The sequence below is a fragment of the Phaethon aethereus genome, assembly GCF_964289735.1.
Source record: "Phaethon aethereus genome assembly, chromosome: 1".
Taxonomy (NCBI): Eukaryota; Metazoa; Chordata; class Aves; order Phaethontiformes; family Phaethontidae; genus Phaethon; species Phaethon aethereus.
In genome coordinates, this window is record NC_138575.1 from 55,071,699 (window position 1) to 55,090,642 (window position 18,944).

The 18,944-nt window shown below is 42.5% G+C and overlaps 1 protein-coding gene across 2 annotated transcripts in view; it reads left to right on the forward strand.

Moving 5' to 3' along the window:
- Positions 1 to 18,944, forward strand: part of UTP20 (UTP20 small subunit processome component) — a gene marked incomplete at its 3' end in the record, with an annotated part of 66,099 nt that overhangs the window by 21,728 nt on the left and 25,427 nt on the right. The window contains exons 22-36 of one of the 2 annotated variants that reach the window (XM_082011665.1): positions 297 to 503; positions 2,338 to 2,428; positions 4,121 to 4,206; positions 4,774 to 4,899; positions 5,457 to 5,623; positions 6,142 to 6,350; positions 9,829 to 9,972; positions 12,347 to 12,426; positions 13,332 to 13,568; positions 14,559 to 14,693; positions 15,137 to 15,224; positions 16,645 to 16,788; positions 17,401 to 17,451; positions 17,542 to 17,694; positions 18,785 to 18,940. In XM_082011665.1, the coding sequence (XP_081867791.1) occupies positions 297 to 503; positions 2,338 to 2,428; positions 4,121 to 4,206; positions 4,774 to 4,899; positions 5,457 to 5,623; positions 6,142 to 6,350; positions 9,829 to 9,972; positions 12,347 to 12,426; positions 13,332 to 13,568; positions 14,559 to 14,693; positions 15,137 to 15,224; positions 16,645 to 16,788; positions 17,401 to 17,451; positions 17,542 to 17,694; positions 18,785 to 18,940 (2,074 nt within the window). Of the gene's footprint in view, positions 1 to 296; positions 504 to 2,337; positions 2,429 to 4,120; positions 4,207 to 4,773; positions 4,900 to 5,456; positions 5,624 to 6,141; positions 6,351 to 9,828; positions 9,973 to 12,346; positions 12,427 to 13,331; positions 13,569 to 14,548; positions 14,694 to 15,136; positions 15,225 to 16,644; positions 16,789 to 17,400; positions 17,452 to 17,541; positions 17,695 to 18,784; positions 18,941 to 18,944 lie in introns of both variants that reach the window. The other variant, XM_082011664.1, reaches the window with a different exon arrangement.

An 18,944-nucleotide genomic window follows, 5' to 3' on the forward strand; every position in this document is an offset into this window, starting at 1 on the left:
TACAGACTGCTAGTAGTTCAGTGATTTGGTTTCTCTTCTCCTCTCCACCAGGTACCTCCAGTCTCCTTTTAGTGTATTTGGTCACTGCCTTATATCTCTGCAACTTGCAGGCAAAGAAGCATATACTTGCTGAATACGCTTCTTTGGGAATTTTTAGTCATATAGTGTCCCAAGACACAGTGCCATTAATAATGAGGATGGTAGATTGTGGAGTTTTTGGTTGTTCTTGCCCTGAAACCCTGAAAAATGCTATGCTTCTTAATTTCTTCCTTCCTCCTTTTGTTTTTTAAACACAGAAATGAATACTACCCAGCAGATTCATTAGTGGCTCCATCTCAGGATCTTAGAAAGAAAACTAGTGGTGCAGTAGCAGCAAAAGAAATACCTGGTGAAGAGGTGAATGATGTTGCTATGGAGGAAGAGGAGGAGGAAGAAGAAAAGGAAGAAGGGGTACTGATTACTGTAGGACTACCAAAAAAGAAAACAAGAAGAGCTGCTGCTAAGTAAGTATTGTTAGTTTTCCCTTGCTAGTGCTTTCACAGAAAGGCAGATTCAGCAGCTCATGTTGAGAGGAAAGCTATATTTTTATATATATTCCTTTTTCTTCTTTTGCTTGCACTTTATATCTTTTCAGTGGATTATAACACTTTAGAGTCAGAAACTCTGCCTGCACAGTACTAAACACCCAAAGACCCCGCCTGGATTTTATCATCATCTCATTACCTGCTGACAGTCTATGGTTTGTGTTACTTCAAGTAAAAATTGTGTGGTATTCTGAAGTTTTTGGAGGCCATTGTACCTGCATTCCACTGGCTTCTCTGCGTGTGCCTGTTGATCTTTTAAAACCATGGTCATTGCCAAACACTTTGAAAAATTAGACTATTCTTTTAGGTGTTTTAATACGGCAATTCTGCCATTGCCTACCTGTTATAAATCTCGGTCCCAATATTCTTGGGGACAAAGAATTTCATTTGGTGGTGTTTTAGACTGAAGCTACATGCTGATGTAATGTCATTGTTTGCAGTGATGAATACATGGAGAAAGTCACCCTCTGTATGAATTCTCCACAATTTCTCTGATCAGAGTCTTTTTAACCCTGACGACCTCTGTCAAATGTTCTTTACAAGTACATCACAAAGATTTGTATTTTGCCACTTCTTCTGCAAAGGATGGCCCTTACAATGACAGAGAACTTCAAAATGTCACCTTACATTTTGGAACACGAGTATTTGATATGTAAGCTGAATTGTCATTTAATCCCAGGTGTTTTATAGGTGTTCCATTTTGTTCCCAGATTCTGGCTTGTATCTGCAAATTAGCAGCAATTAAAATACAGTGACAGTCCAAGATTTTTTTTTTTTTTCCCCCCAACTTCCATCCCATGTCCACATATTTAAGTGGAAACATTAGTTCCTGGTAGCAGTAACAAAGGCATAAAAGATTTACCAGAGGTGTGTTAATGAGTTCTGGAGTGACCTCTCCATCTTCACCCTGGAAAGTTCATGCAGTCAGGCCTGTGCTGCGGTAGGAGAGACCTTGTGTGGCTGCACCCTGCGGCCCATGAGGTCTGGCTGAGGCAGCGGGAGGACCCATACCTGCCCCCAAGCTTGGCGTGGGGTTGCCAGAAGGTGTCATACTCATCCTTTGGCTGAGCCCAGCCATGGAGGAGGGTGGCCCAGCTAAGTCTGGAGAGTTCATTGTAAACTACCAGGGGGAGCAGCTGGATGAGGACAGCCTCTGCTAGCCCCACAGCACACATGGTAGAGGAGATCTCACACCTTCCTTATCCTGATCACCTCTCTCCCCTCCCACAAAATGGAGGTGGGGCAGATGTGGGGTGACACAGCCACTTCTAGAGGAACTGACTCCCATCTGTACTTGTAGTCTGGTATAAGTCCAGCACAGTCTGTGGCTAAATGCAGCGCTTCATGTTGATAGAAGTGAAACGGGCACCAGTTAAGCACAAGTGAATAAATACAGAGGTAAATTCACCTGTTTGGTGTTCCAGGCTGGGCTGGCAGAGAGAAGTAGGCTGCGTCCTGACTGTTTGTATTCCTTTCTCATCAAAAGCTGAGTCCATCTAGTGCTACTGAGGAAATGGCCTTCTCTGTGCAGTGAAGTGACATCTGGAAGGAGCTGTTCAGGAGAGGGAACAGGATACCTCTTGCTGTGTTTCTGAAATGGAGGCCTGTAGACTTGGGATCCTCATGTGTTGGTGGTGGTTTTTTTTTTTTCCTTGTTAATCAATTTTATTGAAAGTTCCCTATTTGTTTATGATAATGCAGGATTGTATCTTCTGTTCATTTTAAAAAATAATTGGTTTGTTTTGTTTTACAGGCAACTAATAGCCCACTTACAAGTTTTCTCTAAATTCTCAAATCCTCGTGCATTGTATCTGGAGCAGAAGTTGAACGCATTATATACCCAGGTGATGCTATTTGCTGGCTTTTAAAATTACTGCTAATAAGTGAACTCATTCTTACTTGAATGGAGTGTCTGAGACTGCAGAAACCTGTCATTTTCTGAACTCAGTCATGATACCTGAAAAAGCAGCTGTCCTTGAGAGGGCCTCCTAGCAAGCTTCACTTGAAATGAACCCGTTTAGTACAGACCTGCTTGAGATACCTGGCTTAGTTTGACAGGAGTGGCTCATGCAAACAGATTTTGCAGACAAGTAGTAGTCTTTGGCAAGGTGGAGAAGTGGCTGTAGAGGGAGTCTGTTCCACTTGCACAGCAGGATTTGGAAGAGGATTTTGAATCCAAACCTTAGGGAGGCCTGACGAGATTGGTCCTACAGTGTTGTGTCTGCAAAGAGTATGGTCCGTGTGAACAACAGATCATTTTTCATCAACAAAAGAAAACAGAATTTCTTCTTGAAGAATATTGAGCTTGATAAGATTCCTTTTTGAGGGATTTGCCTGAAGGAATGAATTGTCAAAAATATGACTGTGAAGAGGGTTTCTGAGTCTTTATCCTATTGTCCTTAAAAGGGTATTTTATTAATTTTAGTGGGTCCCAATTTGTATTCATATCACTGGGGTTTGCTCTAATTGTTCCCAGTTTGTGTTCTCTGAGGCTGCAGTCAGTGGGCTGTAGAACTGTATTAAGTGGTACAAACCTGCTAGTTCCCTGCGTTTTACCTGGCAGCCATTGTGGGAGTTCGAGGGTCCATTCATTAGTCCCCAGATTTGAGAATCTCTAATGAAAATCCACTCTGTTTTAGTCAATCTGAGAGTTTTGCTTAGGGAAAGAGTTGGCCCATGTGTTTGCTTGCCTGTATTCTTAGGAAATACTGAACAGATGTGTGGAGGTCAAAACAGTAGATGAAGAACAGCCTGACATGAGAAGAGCGATTACTTCATCACTTACTGTTTGCCATTTCTGTGTCTTAGCATATGTATTGTCATGGCTGGTGTGTCCATCTGGCATAGGGACATCATGGCGAAGTGACCTTTGATGATTCTAGCCTGTGCTGCTTGGTAGGAGACTGAAGAACTGATAAGGATGCCACTTGGGGAAATGATCTGTATTTCTTAGTGCCTGGGTTATGAGGAGTCATCTTCGAGAAAGGGTGAATCTCAGTGAGACTTTGCTTATTCAGGACATGATTTAGGGATCGTGGTGGCGCTGGATTAATGGTTAGACTTGATGATCTTGAAGGTCCTTTCCAACCTTAGTGATTCTGTGATTCTGTATCAAGTCTTACGAGTATTTTGTGTTTGTCATGGGAGAGAAATACAGGTGTCTTGGGATGGTTTGGGTAGTCTGCTTTTTAATCCAGTCTTCCCAGATGCACAACTGGTAACTGTTTTTGGAGGCTGAAAATGCAAGCTGACAATGGTCCAAAAGACAATTACGAAAAACCAGATATTATAACTATCCTGTGAAGATGGAGGGGGAAAAATACATATGAACTACCAGCAACCATGTCCGCTTTTTATGAAAGACAGTTGTGTATTCACATCTTGCCAGTGTAAAACCAACACATACGTTCTGTTTCCATTTTGATAAGTTAGTCCAAAACTTGCTTGAATTTGGAGCCGTTGGGTTGTTCCACTATTTTCAGTAAGCACTTCTGTCTTCTAGATAGGACTCATTTTCTTTCTTTTGTCATTTGCAGTTACTGTCTCATCAAGACCAGAATGTACAGAGAATAGCTCTTGACTGTATCATGACATACAAGCATCCTCATCTACTGCCATACAGGTGAAAGCTTTTGTATTATTTCAGCATTGGTGAATGAGCCTGCTGTCATAACAGAAGCCTGCTTGCGGTCAGTTGCCTCAAGGAGAGAGCCTTTCCTGTATTTGTTGAAGACACATGTATACATTTTAATTTTAGCCAGCTGTATATTTCCTATCTAAAACAGGAAATAAGATCTTGAGGTTGGTCAGTGTGTGTCTTTTGTTTACAGGAAAATGGCAACACTTTAAGTCTGTCCCACAATAGCATGTGCTTAGTAGTTGAATCATTTTGAAAGAGGTATTTTGTACTGATGATTTATAACCACCCAGAGAAAGTGACAGCATAAAGCTGTAGTTTGTGGCTGAATAATCTCTTCAGAATGTCCAGGAGGTACTTTCCTACATAATTAGCTTGAACTTGCTGGCTTTTTAAATATTTTTTTGATAAAAGGTGGGAACATAATACTTCAATATTTTATATACAGCATAGATTAGATACATAGGTAATTAATACAGATGCATGTGTATGTGTGTGTCTGTCTATTTTTATAACCATTACTTGCCTTCAAATAATGTTTATTACTCTCAGGGAGAACTTGCAAAGGCTACTGGAGGACAAGAGTTTTAAAGAAGAAATAGTCCATTTCAGTATTTCTGAGGAGACTGCAGTAGTAAAAATGGAGCATCGACCAGATCTCATCCCTGTTCTTATGAGGTGTGTCATGAAGTGCAGGTTTAAAAGTTTCTTGTCCAAGAACCATGAACAGAGATGTAATGCTGCTGCTTCTCACTTTAAACAATTGAGAAAAACCTATGGTTAAGGGTATAGTGTGATGACTTAGTTTGTGATGTTCTGTATGGTTTCCTTATTAACACATTAATGTAATGTGTTATGCAAATGCTGTTTTCTTTAAAAACATTTTGGTAAATACTGTTTCTGCTGAGGCTTACAGAGAACTGTGAGAACATTTCCGTTCACTCAGTATTGCCACTTATTTTTATTAAGATACAGTGATGCAAGTTATCATGCAGATAGTTAGTTTTATACCTGAAGTCTCCAGCAAAGTTTCCATTGTAGTAGCAGAAGCTGATCTTTCACTGGGTTGTTTTTGAGCAATGCATAGTAACTCAGTAGAGACCATGAAGGGGGGACTTCCACTCAGCTTGCTTTCACTAGAGAATATTTTTAAATGGAGTTTCTCCTGCATAATAAGAGGCTAGGAAACAGATGGCCTGCTAAAAGCTAATGCAACCTCTTTTTGGCTCTTGAAGAATTCTCTATGGCAGAATGAGAAACAAAACAGGAAGCAAAACACAGGGCAAGTCTTCAGCGGGCACTCGCATGTCGATCGTTCTGCGATTTCTTGCCGGCTCATTGCCAGAAGAGATACGGATGTTCTTGGATCTACTCTTTGAAGCTGTGAAGCAATTCAGTGATGGTAGGTACAGGCAATAGAACCGGGGGTATGGTACTTTCTGACCTGTAGAGATGTGGGAGGTTACATACACTTAGTACTGTTACGTGCTTCAGTTTGGCTCTAAAAGTGCCTTGGAAGGGTGAAAGCAAACTTTTGATAAGGACTAGGATTCCCCTGAGCTTTTCCTTACAAAGCACGATTGCTCTCTTTTACAGGTCCAAGGTCAGAAAAACTGAATGACTTGCCACAGCTGTGCAAGTAAGCTGTAGCAGGCCAGGAATGAGCAATCGCTGGCATTGTAGGCTAGCCTGTGTATGATGGCAATAAACAGAGGTTGTAAGGTGCTCTGATAATGTAGCAGTGGGAGACATCTGAGTGTCACAAAGAGATGGAGACCCAGAGGTGTCCTTATTTAAAAAGCTGAATGTGAGGATCTGTAATTTAGGGCCAGATTTTACTATTTTTCATTGAATATTATTTTTGGTCGTGGGTATCTTCATGGTCCTTCTGATAAGTTGCTGTCCCTTTGCCTGTTGTAGGGCCTTGCCAGACTGCAGTGCTTCGAAGTATGTCAGAGATGGATTTAAGTAAAGTCCTCCCTCTTGGGCGTCAGCATAGCCTCTTCAACGGTCTCGAAGTTGTGTTGAAAAACATGGGACATTTGATCCATCAGTACCTGCCTGAGATTCTGCAGATTCTGCTCTGCATGACGGCTGTGGTATCCTGCATCCTCCAGCAAAGAGAGAAGGTACGATATATGCAAATGATATACAAACAAACATGTAAATTAAATTCCTTTCCCTCCTCCTTCCCTTAGCTTGCACATGTGCACACACCTTCACTGCTTCAGGTAAAGAGAAGTTTAATGCCAGCATGAAGTGAACTATAGCAATTAGATGTCTGTCAAAATGGAGGCCAGTGATATTTGTCTGAAAGTGCTGCAGGGCTCAGGCAGTGCAGGCAGAGTTAATGTATTTAGAAAACTGCTTTGGACTGCATTTTTGACTGAGTTACTGTAGAGAGAGTTGGAGGTTGTCTCTGTGCGTTGCTACCTGCCTGCTCTGTGGAGAGAATCACAGAATCACTAGGTTAGAAAGGACCTTCAAGATCATCAAGTCCAACCATTAATCCAGCGCCACCGTGTCCCCTAAACTATGTCCTGAAGCGCCACATCCACATGTTTTTTGAACACTTCCAGAGATGGTGACTCCACCACCTCCCTGGGCAGCTTGTTCCAATGCTTGACCACCCTCTTGGTGAAGAAATTTTTCCTAATATCCAATCTAAACCTCCCCTGGCACAACTTGAGGCCATTTCCTCTCATCCTATCACTAGTTAGTTGGGAGAAGAGACCAACACCCTCGTCGCCACAACCCCCTTTCAGGTAGTTGTAGAGAGCGATAAGGTCTCCCCTCAGCCTCCTCTTCTCTAAGACTAAACAACCCCAGTTCCCTCAGCCGCTCCTCATAAGACTTGTGCTCCAGACCCCTCACCAGCTTCGTTGCCCTTCTTTGGACACACTCCAGCACCTCAGCATCCTTCTTGTAGTGAGGGGCCTTAGAAGGGCATGAGGGAGAGCTAAATGATTGTTGTAAGGATGTAGCAAGATCTTATGTCTGGAAGTTGAAAGTGCCTAAAAGATATAGTTTCTTGGCTGCAAGGATAAAATATTTGAGCAGGGAAAGGAGAGGATTTAAAATTCCTTGCCTGAGGACTTCAGAGCAAAACTTGTCTTTGAGGTGTTTTGTTGCAGTGCTCGACCCCAGGGGAGCTCAGCATTGTAGATGATCACAGTGATTATCTACAGTGATTGTCTCCTGTTACGGGACACAAGGAGAACATGGCTACCAGCCATGCTTTCAGCACACTAGAAGCATGTTCAGCTCTGTATCAGAAGTAGTCATGCTCATCCAGTGTCACAGTCTGGGTCTCAGCCAGGTATCTGCAGAGCACTGCAAATGTTTTTTCCCTTGCTGTGCAATGGCTGTGCATGCAGAAAGGGTCAGGTGAGGAAAACATTCTGTTAAAGATTCGCTGCATCTAACGACAGTGCTTGTTGGCTTACTGCTGCCCTGTGCCCAGGAGAGCAGTGCAGAGATCCCTAAGCTCTAGCCCATAGCTGTTTGGAAGCTATGACACTGAACCAGGCTTTTCTGTCTTTCTGAAACGAGTGCCTTTGCCAGGCTTCAATCCAAATAGGAAAAGAAAAACTCGAGTCTGTTCTGGTGCAGAGCCTGATCGCATATTAGGTGTGAAACAAGAAAACTGCACAGTCATCATCATCACTGTGGTGTTGAAAGGAATTATGAGATGATAGACTGAGAAGTGATGTTAGGTAATGAATGTTCTGTCACGATGCACGTGTGTGCTTGCCAAGACCCATCTGTGAGCATTCGAGGTTAGAACTTGCCTTGAAAACGATCCATCAAACAAAGCAAGCCTTCACAGTCGGGCAGCATCCAAGGTCCCGTAGTTGCCTGCAGGCTGCACAGAACCTTGTACCTCTCTTCATTTATGTAGGGGATGAGCAAATTTTAGGACAGCAGTATCCCACAGTCTGACTTAAGCAATGGATTGCATATGCCTACATGCTTTAGACTGGGAAAAGTGTTTAAAAGCTGCTTCATTCATTGCTGGGATAGTCACATTTTGCTGGGGTTACTACAGTAATGCTGTCATTGTTGTGTGATGTGCGCAGTGACAGTCTGTCATTTGTCTGAACTTAATTTAGCACTTCATTAGTCCATGAGATGTTAAAAGCTCAGGGAAGAGTGTGAGAAATCTGTTTATCTTGGCTAATGATTAGAAGACATTCTTGGAGTTCGAGAGTAATTTATTACAGACTGATACTGCCTGGAGCATTAAACATCAACTTTGACCATTTTAAGCCAAGTTATTAATTTACCGTTTCCTACTGATTGTGTTCAGTACTGAGTTTCTTTGTGCTCTCAAAGACTTAATCTCAGAGGACAGCTCTTATGGTGATTGAACAGTGGGGGACCCAAAATTATTTCACTTGGGGGTCACCATTAACAATAGCAGCCTGGTTTATGCTTTCATTGGCCTTTCAAGCAGGTCATTTGCTGCCTGGAAGGTGATTACACACCATTAGGTCACATTCAGCACAGCTTGGGAGGTCCTGGGCGAGAGCACGTTTGGTTCCTTTTCCACCATCTCCTCTTTGTCTTTTTACCTGTGATTTTGGGTGCAAAGGGAGTATAGAATTTTATTGCATGACAGAGGGTGGTGTCTTCAGAAGTCCATAGGTACATCAAATAAAAAAATTATGATGTCTTTCAGTGAGGCTTTGACACCAAAGCTGCTTTGTGAAATAAGAGATACAAGTGTTTATTCTGTGTGGTGGATCATGATATGTACTGGAGACACTGAGGAACCCAAGACATAGCTCCAGTCTCGAACAGAAGCCTTTACTTGCTCTGATGTGGCTCTGTTGTTTTGGAGATTAGAGTTCAGTACCTCTGCACTGTGGAGCTACCTCATGTGTTTGTGCTGTAATCTGCATTGCACAGTATGGAAATAATTTACGTTACTCAAGTCAAGACTCTTCTCAGGGAGACCAGTCAACATGCAGCAGTGCATGAATAACTTCATGATTAGCTGTGTGGCTGATTTCCTTACTGAAACGTTTTCCCCAAGAAAGGCTATGGAACGTAACCGCTAAATGGGCACAAGAAGCATCCTCCTGTAACCAAATGCTATACTCCCCCTCCCCGTGCCATTGGAAGAAGTGATTCACATTCTTGCCTTCTCTATTCTTCCCCCTTTCTCCTTTGATTTATTTTCTTTCCAGTAGATCTCAATGTACAAAGTACAACTTGGCTTTCAAGAGCTGATTTGGGTCCTTACCTGTGTAAAACAGAATTATTTAAATGTCAGGGCTGGAAATGTAACTGTGGTGTAGCCTTCTGTGTTTTGTCCAAAAAGGGCAGACACTACTTCAAACCTGTCAGCATGGATTTTCATGAGGTGAAGGAGTCCTCTTTAGCTGACTCAGTGCAGGCACCCTTTAGAAAAATTTAGGTCAGCTGTGAGAGGTACATTGCTACCATGAGCAAGTTACAGCAGAAAACAGAAGAACATTGTGATAGTTCCAGCAAAGGTTGTATCTGTGGTCATTTAAATTGTTGTATTTAATTTCAGAGCAAGTAGTTAGTTGCCCTGCAAAGGTCTTACTGGGGTGGGTTTTTTTTGTTTTGTTTTTACAGGTCCAACCTAGATTGATTAATCCACTGAAGAATTTGAGACGTCTTGGACTCAAGCTTGTGGGGGAGTTTTTTTCTGATTATGAGACCTACAGCTTTAGTGTGGAAGAGATTGATGCAGTTTTCCATGCAGTGGTATGGCCTCAGGTAAGTATTTCTTGTTTTTCCAAACAGTTTGTGTGTAAATGTACCATGCAGACAACTCCAGCTGCACTGGCGTCCATTGTGTCAGCTATGTCCATCACAAGATTGAGTGCAGCCTCAGACAGATTCTGGCATTCTGATGTGTCTGTGCCAGGTGAGTTTCTTGGCTCGTGTCTGATTAGTCCTGGAATAATCAAGTCACAGGCTAAAGTACAAATTGATTCATCTGAATAAAACGGATGCCATTTCTTTGTTCTTTAACCACAGAAGCAGACTTCTTCCCTGGATGCTTCAGGGAAACAAAATAATACCAGTCACTTCTAGGTGCATTTTCCCACTTTTCTGTGTGATAGTTCTTGGGCCTGTGGTTAGGGAACTGCAGAAACAAACGCTGCTGCAGGAAAGGAAGGACCCAGCAGGGGCTGTCAGTGGGCTGTGTGCTCTTGTGCATGCCTGCTGGGAGTCCTGTGTGAGCACAGTGACAAAGCACAGGGTTGTGGCCTTCATCAGAGAAATTCAGATCACCTATGAGTTGGGAAAATGCACTGTTGTGAGAGGAAGAGACAACACACAGTATTTAAAATGAAATTGTGCTGGCTTTGTCAGTGCACTGGACTCTGAGGTTATCAGGGAATTCCTATGCCAGCTGCTGGGTTGTCTCTGCTCTAAAGGCAGTCACCTCCACCCAGGGGGTAACTGAGCAAAATGGGCTGACTCCAACAGAGCTCTTCCACTGAGGCTTTTGAGGTATCCAAATGTCCAACTTCCTTGCAGCAGAAAAGGCTGTCAAAGAGCACCAGGACTAACTGCTGTGGTCTGTGAAACTCCAGGTCTGCTTCTCGAGACATTGTGTTTGTTTACTCCTACCCTGTTTCTCTGCTCTACCAGTAACAATATGTGATATGTAGTATGTGTATGTGGACAAACAGTAGATAAAATAGTTTCAGGCAGTGCATATAGCTCCGTATTGCACTGGGCTGAGCAACAGGGAGTTGTATGTTCCTGGTTTGTCCATGGAGTCTTTTCAAGGCCAGGGTGCCACATGAGCAAAGCAGTCCCAGAGCAGCTCAAGCACTTAAAGCTTTCAGAGGGCATTGTGTTTCGAAACACTGAGTGAATCTGAAAAAGATGTGAGGTGGTTGTTAAATAGCTAGAATTCCTGTTGTCCTTACAGACGTCAGGAAGACAGAGCTGGTTTTGGAGCTGGGATGGTAGTATGATCCCGAAGCTCCCTCTAGAGGGAGTCTCTACCAGCGAACTCCATTAAGATTCGGTTTTGGCAGAAGAATCGTCCAACTTGTGTGCTTTCCTTTTTTAAGGCTATGGAACTGAGGTGTATAAAAACTCGTGGAGAGAGCAAATTGTTTTAAGCCTATTGTACTTGGAACTGGAGTTTGCTGCTCTTCATACCCCAGGAGTTTGCTGCAGAGGCTCAATATCATTAGCCTGCACAGCAGCATTCCTGCAGGATTGAGTTAACGGTTTACTCTTCATTGTACATCATTCAGAAGAACTCTTGTTTTATGTAGAGCAATAACATCACCAGCCGTTGGGGCCATGAGAAGAAGCTTTCGAAGACCCTGGCTATGATGGTCAGACCTGCCACCTTTACTGTTATGCTCAGGTCTTAAGGCCAGACTGAGCTAGTCCAGACATCACATGTGCCATCCTGGCTATTGCCCACAAATGCATAGGAGCCTCCCCTGCCCGTATGTTCAGTAGTGGTGCCCTGCTGACAGTCCAGCTGTGGTCAGGGTGGAAACCCAGCTGTGTGACTTGCGTGTAGCCTGTTGGGTTGTGGAGTGGCAGAGACCTGTGCACTGGATCTCTTTTGCCTGTGTCCAGTCATGTGAAGGAGGAGCAGCTACGGTGTGGGGCTTAGGCTCAACAGCTCTTAGGTAGGGTTGGTTTGGACACAGATCCTTGTTAGGAGATCCTATTCCTGGGCTGTGGTGCAGTGCCTGAGCAGAGAAAGTGCTTTTATAGCAGTGAGTCTGTGGAGATATAGAGCAGATGCTGGGATGACAGGTGCTGTGGCCAGGGGACAGGAAGTGTGGGAGGAGTGAGTCTTGGGTGTTGCACTTGAGTTCTCATGGGCACGTCCGGGAGAGGATGCTAGATCTCTGTGACAAATGTGAGGATCCATGGGGAGCCAGTTTCAAGGGGAGGGCAAAAATTGTAGCTGGAATAGTGTATAAATAGGAGTAATATAATCTTAGAGTGATTCCACAAATACTGGAGGAAGCTGGAAAAATGATGAAATTACTTTCAAAAAAAAAGTAACTATAGATTGTAGTGAGGTCTTTGTTAGAGATGAGGTTTTTAAGTGGCTTTACCTGCTTGTGTTACATTGGTATCTGATTTTTATCTCCTTTAGGTCTGCAGATTGGCTTCAGAGAGTCAGTATTCTCCAACTTTTCTGCTCAAACTCATTCACACCTGGAGTAAGAATCCCAGGTAAGTGTAAGCATAAGTATTTCTCCTGACTACACAAAATTCAAGGAAGAAAGAGCACGCTAAGAGGTTATGAATAATTGTGTCAAAACCCATATTTTCTTTTTCCATTAGACTGTTATTCTTGTGAATAGCAGTCCAGATGCAGTTGAGAAGCTTTCCAGTTTATGCAAGTACTCTCTTTTTAGTGGTCTGGTTTTCCCATTTATTAACAACTAAGCACATATGTAGCCCAAACCCAGCTGACAGGTGAGGAGGAGGGCTGACTTCTTAGAATATGTCTGTGTCTTGACCAATGACTTCTTAGTCTTGGGAGGTGGGAAGTCAATTTTACAATATATAATTTCATTCATGTTTTTTGATTCCCTATTTCTTTCTGTTTTATGAAGGAACGTGGGTAGGTTCAGCACAGAATCTGACACTGAGATTCTAATACTGAAAGTTCTGAGAGTGCTTTTTTTAATGCAGACACTGTGAGAAGTTCCAACTCAGCTGCCTTGAGTGATTTTTGCCTCTTCCACAGACTCACTGCTTTTCCTTTGCTAAATGATCCGGTATCTGTTTTAAGACACATCATTTGTAGGCATGAAGAGCTTATATACAAACTTGTGTAAAAAATGGTACTGAATCATTAGGTTAGGAGCAAACTTAGGGGAAACTTGGACAAACATTGGTGGAGAAAGGGTTAGATTTAGATGATGCTATCTTGAAGCAAGAAAAAGGACTTGACCTCTCAACCTCCATTCATTCTATTTTCCATAATACTGTCATTCTGTAATTTTTTTTTCCACTTTTGCCTTGTTTGAAGTAGAAGATGTCATTATCTTTTGTGTGACTTTTTACACAAAAGAGTTACGAAGTTCTGAACTGAAATTATCACCCAACCTTATTTATTATCTTTCTCTCAGGTATTTCCCCTTGCTGGCCAAGCAGCAGCCAGATCACCCAGAGTGTGATATACTGTCAAATGTGTTTGCTGTGCTGTCAACCAAGAATCTGTCTGAGGCCACATCCAGTCTTGTGATGGACATTGCTGATAGCCTTCTCAACAGCCCTGATTTTGAACCCACGGAGCAGGTCTCCAGTTTGAGTGTGACTGACTGTGTTGTCATGGTCACTGGAGACGTGACAGAAGGTATGCCTGCGTAAGAGTCGTGAGAGGCCCATTGGATGCCTTGGATGGAGGTGTTAGATTATGACGAGGTTGTCTTTGCACACTCTGAGAGTACTGGGGAACAAGACCTCTCAGTGGAGATGGAAACATCAATGTACAAATTTGTCTTGGCATGCTCAAGAGCTGTCAAGTCCCGCTTGTCTAATGACTAGTGAAATCCACATTTGAGTGTCACGGTCCTGAGCATGGTGAAATTCCTTATGAAGAAGGAAAATGTTTGTGTTGTCTTTTCACAGACCTGTTTTGTCTGTGAAGTTTTGACTAATATAGCTTCAAGAACTGCATTGCTGACTTGACTCTGAGCCTAACACCAAGTTTTATATAAAGACCCGCTCCTTGTATGTGCATGGTCATGTATCAGTTTGATGTTCAGTCTGTGCTCCCTGACAAGAAAGACTTGCCACTGATTCCTTTTATTTTTGAGTGGTAGTAGACAGGAAGGGTGGTCTGCTGTGTTTGATGCTGTGGAGCTGTCTTTCCCCTGTAACACTCAAAGGTAGTGGAAAGGCGAGCAATTATAACTGTGCCCTTGTTATGGCAGCTTTGGTTTGCACAAGAGGTCAGTGGTAGAATAAAGAAAACTACATCTATAAATGCTCCAGCCATTTTAGGACATGGTTACTACCTTGAGGAACTTCCTTGGTACCTTTTGATAATCCCACGCTTACTGCAGCTGTTGCTGAAATCTGTGAGGAGAGCTTTTATTCTTTGTGTGTGCTTTCTTGTCTAATGCATCTGTCCCGGCTCAGATGCATTAGCCTTGGTCTCAGCAAGTGCTGGTGCATGTTCCCAGCAGCCAGCTGCCCTGCACCTGCATAGCTTCCATTGATTTTTTTCTCCCGCTGATGAAATCTTTGTGTGTGTTTCCCCCTTTGTTTGTGTAGGGTTGGGTCTCCCTTCTGTTGCTTGCAGCTGAGAGTTGGATGTTGCTAACTGTTTTATCCCTTACAGAGACCCTCAGCCTAGGTTGCCGCTTGGTTCTGCCTCATGTTCCTGCCATACTTCAGTACTTCAGCAAAACAATGTTAAATGTGGAGAAGGTGAAAAAGAAGAAGTATAGAGCTCAAGTCAGCAAAGAACTGAGTATACTTTCCAAGTAAGTGATTCTTCAGAGCTCGAAACAGTTAAAACGTTGGAAAGAGGGAGGAAGAAAGACTTTTTGTAATAGCTTCCAAATTAAAAAACATTAAGTCTCAAACTATTTAAATTTAGAACAGTTGAAAATACCTGGATCTGTCATTGACCTTGCAAGTTGGTGGTGACTGAGGTGAAAAGTTTTCAGAAATTGATTCTAGCTGTTTCTGTTGCTGATACTCAAAACCAATGCCTCTTGAGGGTAGGAAAAGATACAGAAATTCCTGCAGTCATGTGAAACTGGATACTTGGGCTGATACCACGGTTTTGGTGGGTACACTCTATTAGCCTGGATGGGCTGACAAAGCCCTGTGGTATGGCACTAGTGCTGACTGAGTTGTTCTTTGCTCTATACTGGTGATTGGATTGATATAAAATAGTAAATTACCTTGTCTCCTTGTGCAGGATCAGCAAATTTATACAAGAAAAGAGTCAGAATTCAGTGCTTGTGAGCCTTCTCCTCCCTTTCCTTTATCATAGTAACATGGAGCAGGTGGGTAGAAATTATTTCCCCCTCCTGTTAAACATATGTTTTTCTTTTAATAAAACATATTTGGTAAGATGCAGTTGAAGTTTTATTGATTACTTACCATTTCTCATGATTAGCCTGAAATCAAGTCTTCACGTGTTTGTAGTCTGCTCAGAGCACTGTGCCATTACGTGTTGAGGTGTACAAGTCACTGGATACTTTGCAGGGATGCCAGTGCCCAGGCTGACTCTGTTCCCCCTTTTCATGGGGAGGGTCTGCAGAAGTGTTTATGCAGTCTGCCTCCTTTGCCACTGCAGTCGATCCACCAAATTCCTTGCAGTGTTTGAAATAAACACTCTCTGCTGCGGATTTTATGCACCCCAAATCCAAAGCCACAACATCTGGACAACAGTATGAATATATACAGTTGAGCATACAGTACATGCTGTGTAATGGGCAGCGCTACATTTGCCTCTTGCAGGATGAAAGGCAAACTTTATAGAATCATAGAATAATTAGGGTTGGAAGAGACCTTTAAATGTTATACAGTACTATTAACATGCTCCCATATCTCCTGCTTTTATTCTGTTCTCCTTCCACTCTTAAGGAATCCATCTGTGGGTAGAGAAGTGTGTCTCAGAACTGAAATTTCCATAAAATACTAAATTCCTTAGGCATGCAAATCAGGGGCTGCAGTTGAAGGAAGCAGAGCTCTCCATGGCTTAGGCTTTTGTAAACTGTTAAATAAATCAAGCATTGAGGATATTGGTAGACTGTTTTGACTGGATTTCCCTTGCTGCCAAACCTTGTTTTCAGAAACACAGTCCCATCTAGAGTGCATGAATCTATTCATTATTCATCTTGATTTCCTGAATCCTTGGATCAAGGCTTGGGTCTTGTTTTTCTTAAAAGACATACAGTTGCTCAATAACAGATTTTAGGTTTGCAGAAATAACTGCTAGACAGCAACCTGTAGCTTCTGATTTGCAAGTGGTCATGTAATTGTTCATGGAGGTTTCTTGGGTTTTAAACCTGCGAATCATTAGGGGACCGTATAGGATTTCCATTCAGGGAGATTATACAGGTATATGGTGCGGTTAATGTTCGTTTCACAGGTTAAAGAAAGACTACTTTTTAAAGGTCTATTAGTTCTCCTGACCTTTGAGTCATTTGAGGAAAGACACAAAAAAGAAGTCTTCATCGTGATGGCACTCTTCTCTAACACTGTGCTTGTGTCTGATCGAAAGGTTGCAAGTGCTTCTGAGAGATTTGATGATTGCATTGAGTGTGTCCTTCTAATTCTTTGTTCTCATTCAGTATCTGTGGTCTGAATTAAAATACAGCAAAGTGGTTAAGTTCACTTTGTGTCTTGAAGTATTTCCCAAAGAAATGAAATAATCTCATGAGATTTCAGTATTTATTGACAGCTGTCTACCTCTTTCAGGGTACAGAGATTGACATTCTGGAGACAGTGCAGAACTTGCTGAGGCATTGCTCAAACCCCACAGTCTTTCTCAAACCACTGGCAAAGCTTTTTTCTGTCATCCAGAACAAACTGTCTCGTCATAAGTTGTGCTTGGTATTTCAGGTATTGCATTTTTACGTGTCTTTCTGTGCTTTTTTTACTTGTCCTAAGAGATCTAGAACAAAATAAATAGCAGTATTTATCTTGCACATGAGCTTAGAAACTTTTTAAATCTACATCATCTGTTAAGTGAAAGTAACAGAATTGTATATGATAGAAATTAATAGCTGCACAAAGATTTGTAAAAGTTTTAGCTTACAGCCTGGTTGATGTGAGCATCACCAGGCTTCTTCTGTGTAAGAGAAGCCAAATGAAGCACATTTTATCTGTAATGAATCCTGTATCTTTATGAAATAAGAATGGATTTCAGCATCCTGAAGGTGATTTTTATTTGTATTCTTCTCTCAGATTTATAGCAGTCAGGCTGTTTTGTACTTCTTTGAAGTGACTTACATAACTTTTTTTTCAGCAGGAAAACCCAGGATACACTCAGTGTAGGAACTTAAAACACACATCTTCCAGCTTATGGAAGAATGGCTCTTATTAAGCTTCTAACCAGAAAAAGGTTGATGCTGTTGCTTGCTTTATTTTTTGTCTCGAGTGGTAAAGTCTTGAGTTCTCCAAATGTTTAACAACGATAACAGTTAAACTATTTTCTTTTACGTTTCTTTTTAGACTTTATCTGATTTGGACAGTGAATTGAAGTATATAACTGATGTGGTTAAGGTATGCACGTTTTCTTTGCTCACTTTTCCTCCAACATTGTATTGTCATGTTTCTGGCCTTTTTCATGAATGACTTGTTGCTGTCTCTTAGCTGAATGCCTTTGATCAACGACATCTCGATGATATTGACTTTGATGTACGTCTGTCAGCATTCCAGTCAATCACAGCCCACATCAAGGAAATGCGAGCAGTGGATATCGACTTCCTCATCCCTGTTATGCACAACTGCTTCTATACCATCCAGGTTGGCTGAATGTTCCTTCTCCTACTTTATGCACCATGTGTCTGTGATGAATCTAATTTCTAAACTATTTCCATTGGCTATTTTTTGACATTGTGAAACATTCAACAAATATATTTGAGTCTTCTTACAAACACCTGTTTTTAAAGTTTTGTCTGCTTGCCTTTTCATCTGTGTATCCAAACGGGCAAATACAGTGCAGCAAGAAGTCTCACCCAAGCGCAGTGCACCTTTCTATCAGTGAGCCCTGGAACTATCTGGTCAATATACTGTATAAAAGTGTCCTGGTTTCAGCCAGGATAGAGCTGGTTTTCTTCACAGAAGCCAGTGTGAGACTGTGTTTTGGATTTGGGATGAGGAACTGTTGATAATGTGCTGATGTTTTGGGTTGTTGCTGAGCAGTCAAGGACAGTCCAGCTTCTTGTGCTGGCCTGCCAGCAGGCAGGCTGGGGGTGCACGGGGAGCTGGGAGGGGACACAGCTGGGACAGCTGACCCAGACTGGCCAAAGAGATATTCCCTACCATACGACGTCATGCCCGGTACATAAACTGGAGTTGGCCGGGGGGTGGAAATCGCTGCTCGGGGACGGGCTGTCAATCACGGGGTGGTGAGCAATCTCTGTATTGGGCCTCACTTGTTCTTGTACATTCCTTTGTTGGTATTATCATTATTGTTCCCTTCTTTCTTTCTGTCCTATTAAACCGTGTTTATCTCAACCCACGAGGTTTTTCCTAATTCTCTCCCCCGTCCCACTGTGGGAGGGGGAGTGAGTGAGCGGCTGCGTGGTGCTTAGTTGCCAGCTGGGGCTAAACCACGACAAAAAGGCTTATTACACTCTTGAAAGGCTGCTTTTCTTTTTGTTGCAGCATGTTCTGGTTGTGTGGGCCTGCTGGTAAAATCTAAAAGCATTTTCCCTGATTGGAAGGGTGGGCATTAATTCAGGACTGAAACTTCTACAGGAAGGGTCTCAAGAGTTACTGGCTCTCTGCAGGCCTTGTTTTGTTGTGTCCAGTGGTACTGTTCAGTCCAGTCTTTTGGGGAGAAAAGGTGTTGCATCCAGACTCACGTGGTGCAATTTCTTCATCCACTCAGCTAGGGGATATGGCTCTTAGTGACAACGCAAGCCTTTGCTTGACCAGTTTTATCCACCGACTGGCAGAAATCAACCACACCGAAGATGACTACAAGGAGCTAATCCAGCACACTCTCCTGGAGTCTGTGAGAAGGGGGCTGAAGAGTAAGACTGAGGTAA